Below are 2,500 nucleotides of genomic sequence, written 5' to 3' on the forward strand. Positions count from 1 at the left end.
ACTCACTCACTCACTCACTCACTCACTCACTCACTCACTCATACACACACATGCAAATATGTATATACATATACACACACTTGTATATATACATATATATATATATATATATATATATATATATATATATATATATATATCTATGTATGGATCTATCTATCTATCTATATTATATATATATATATATATATATATATATATATATATATATATATATGTATATTTACAATATTTGAATATTTAGTGATACCAGTTTAATGGATATCTAGTTAAACTTTTATTTCTATACCTTTTCAGCAAACTATTGGAAGACAGAGAGAAGCTATTAGAGGCCTTAGCAGCACAGAGGAAAGAAACTGAGGAGCTTTCTAAGGAACTTACCTTACGTTGTGCTACAGTTGGTGCCTTATCTCAGAAACTGAAGGTAATGCAATGCACTTGACATCTTTGTTATTATTGTGTGTAATGAAATGGGTTTAAGTGGGTTTTGTGACTATTATTTAAGTTGTTACTTTCTTAGTGAATATTATGTAAGACTGGCTAACCCAGATGTAATGTGCAGTGCTTACACTTACCTGGCCTGTTGTTGTGTTCGGCTCAGGGCATGAATTTCCTTTGATGCCTCAGACCTTACCATTCCTCTTAGCAGGGGATAGGGTTAGGGGGTATAACAGTTATATGTATTATGAAATTTGTTCATGAACATCCACCACTGAAGTTTTATGTCAGAGATTTGTGAATGATTGGATCACAAACTTGTCTATGACTTCTGGTGTGCAGGTGCATTTAGCATGCTAAGAATAAAAATAAGAATTAGGTATAGAGAGAAGTGAAAATTGAATAGATACTTCATGCAAAGCTAAAGAAGTATTTTTTTGGTTATGATTTATTTCATTAATTCAGGAGGAACGGATAAATTGGAGCAGTAAGATGGCAGAGAGTGAGGGTGGTCGGCAAGCAGCCAAGGCGGCATGGAAACGTTCCACAAAGGAGAACAATCACTTGCGGACATTAATAGCAGCAAAGGACGACACAATAACTTCCCTCATTGCTGACTATAAGTATGGAAATTGTTGTTGTGTGAGATATTCTTTATGGCATTTCAAGGCTTAGCTAATACAAATGTGTATTTTATATTGTGTTTCTATTTTATATCTGTTGGAATTCTTTAAAATTTTCTTAATATTGTCTTGATAACACATATCCTTTTTTCCTTCTTTTTTATTATAGAGGTATTCTTGAGCATAACTAACTCTTGTTTTTCCAGTATTGAAATAACTCATATTTTCCAGAATTCTTGGACTTGAAGTCAGTGATGCAAAACAACGTAGTCTTCATCAGAAGTTATCCAAATCGGGTAATCTTCCAGGAAATTTACCCTTTTCTTAATCAAAGTCTTAGATCAAAACATTGTTATTTAGATTTCTCACCAATTAATGATGTGTGAAGTTTAAGGCTTGTTTTGTCAAATTCATGTATTGTATGTTTGTGATTTTTATATCAAAGGTATATATTTCTTAATGCAGTGAGGTAATGATGATTTTATTTAGCATAAGGCTTTATGCATTTAGCTTTAACCACATGAATATAAGACATGATGTTTTTATCAAGAGACTAAGTGAAATATGATGCTGAAATTTTGAATGATCTTTTATTATTAACAAGAGCTTTGTGATAGAAGTTACATATAGTCCGTCCAGGTTTAGTAGTTTTAGTAGATCAGACTGCCGTGTAATTACTTTAAGATGTTTTTAATCTAGTCATTCAGGTAAATATAAGGTTGAAAGGAAGGTATTTATTTTTTGCATTTATTTATACATACATGTATGCATACACACATTCATGTAAACATACATGCATATATCATACACACATAGATGCATATATGATTATATACATACATATATACATATATGTATATATGTACATGCATACATACATATATACATACATGGCTAGACAAAGTCTTTCGTTTAAATTATAGCCATGGTAATTCAGCCATTGCCGCTCTAGATGTTTCACTGAATTTGAGAATATAATTTTCAGATGAGCCATTATAGACACTGTGTATAACAATTTTAATGTTTATCTATTTAAATTTACTTAGGACTTTATTGAATTATTTAATGCTGCTATTGGCTGTGGTTTTGACAGAATTTAATTAAAAGAGAGAACACAGGCCTATATGCTTGTTTAACTCAGAGAAAACTAACTCAGAGAAAATTAAATCCTTATTGATACATTTAGTTAATAGAATCCAAGATTTTTTACAGTTTTTGTTACTACTGTTACTCTTCTGTCTCTTATCTTCCTGTCATTGATACTACAAATGTCTCACAAATATTGTCCAGTTCCATTGATCTAAAAATCTCCCAGGCATTGAAAACAATATAGCTCAGATTTCATGTACTTTTCATCGACCTATGGCCATATGTCTGTGTCATACATGACCACAGATGTTCAGATAGATAACCATTCATTTCAAATGCATCAAGTTTAT

At 31.2% G+C, this 2,500-nt stretch overlaps 1 protein-coding gene across 2 annotated transcripts in view; it reads left to right on the top strand.

Annotated features, from left to right (window-relative positions):
• Nucleotides 1-2,500, top strand: part of LOC125029239 (myosin-10-like) — a 14,109-nt gene that overhangs the window by 8,902 nt on the left and 2,707 nt on the right. For both annotated transcript variants that reach the window (XM_047619131.1, XM_047619132.1), the window contains exons 10-12: nt 298-424; nt 904-1,061; nt 1,293-2,500. The exon at nt 1,293-2,500 is cut by the window's right edge and continues 2,707 nt beyond it. In XM_047619131.1, the coding sequence (XP_047475087.1) occupies nt 298-424; nt 904-1,061; nt 1,293-1,389 (382 nt within the window). In that variant the 3' untranslated portion in view covers nt 1,390-2,500. The remainder of the gene's footprint in view (nt 1-297; nt 425-903; nt 1,062-1,292) is intronic.

Source organism: Penaeus chinensis, chromosome 9 (assembly GCF_019202785.1).
Source record: "Penaeus chinensis breed Huanghai No. 1 chromosome 9, ASM1920278v2, whole genome shotgun sequence".
In the NCBI taxonomy this organism is placed as follows: domain Eukaryota; kingdom Metazoa; phylum Arthropoda; class Malacostraca; order Decapoda; family Penaeidae; genus Penaeus; species Penaeus chinensis.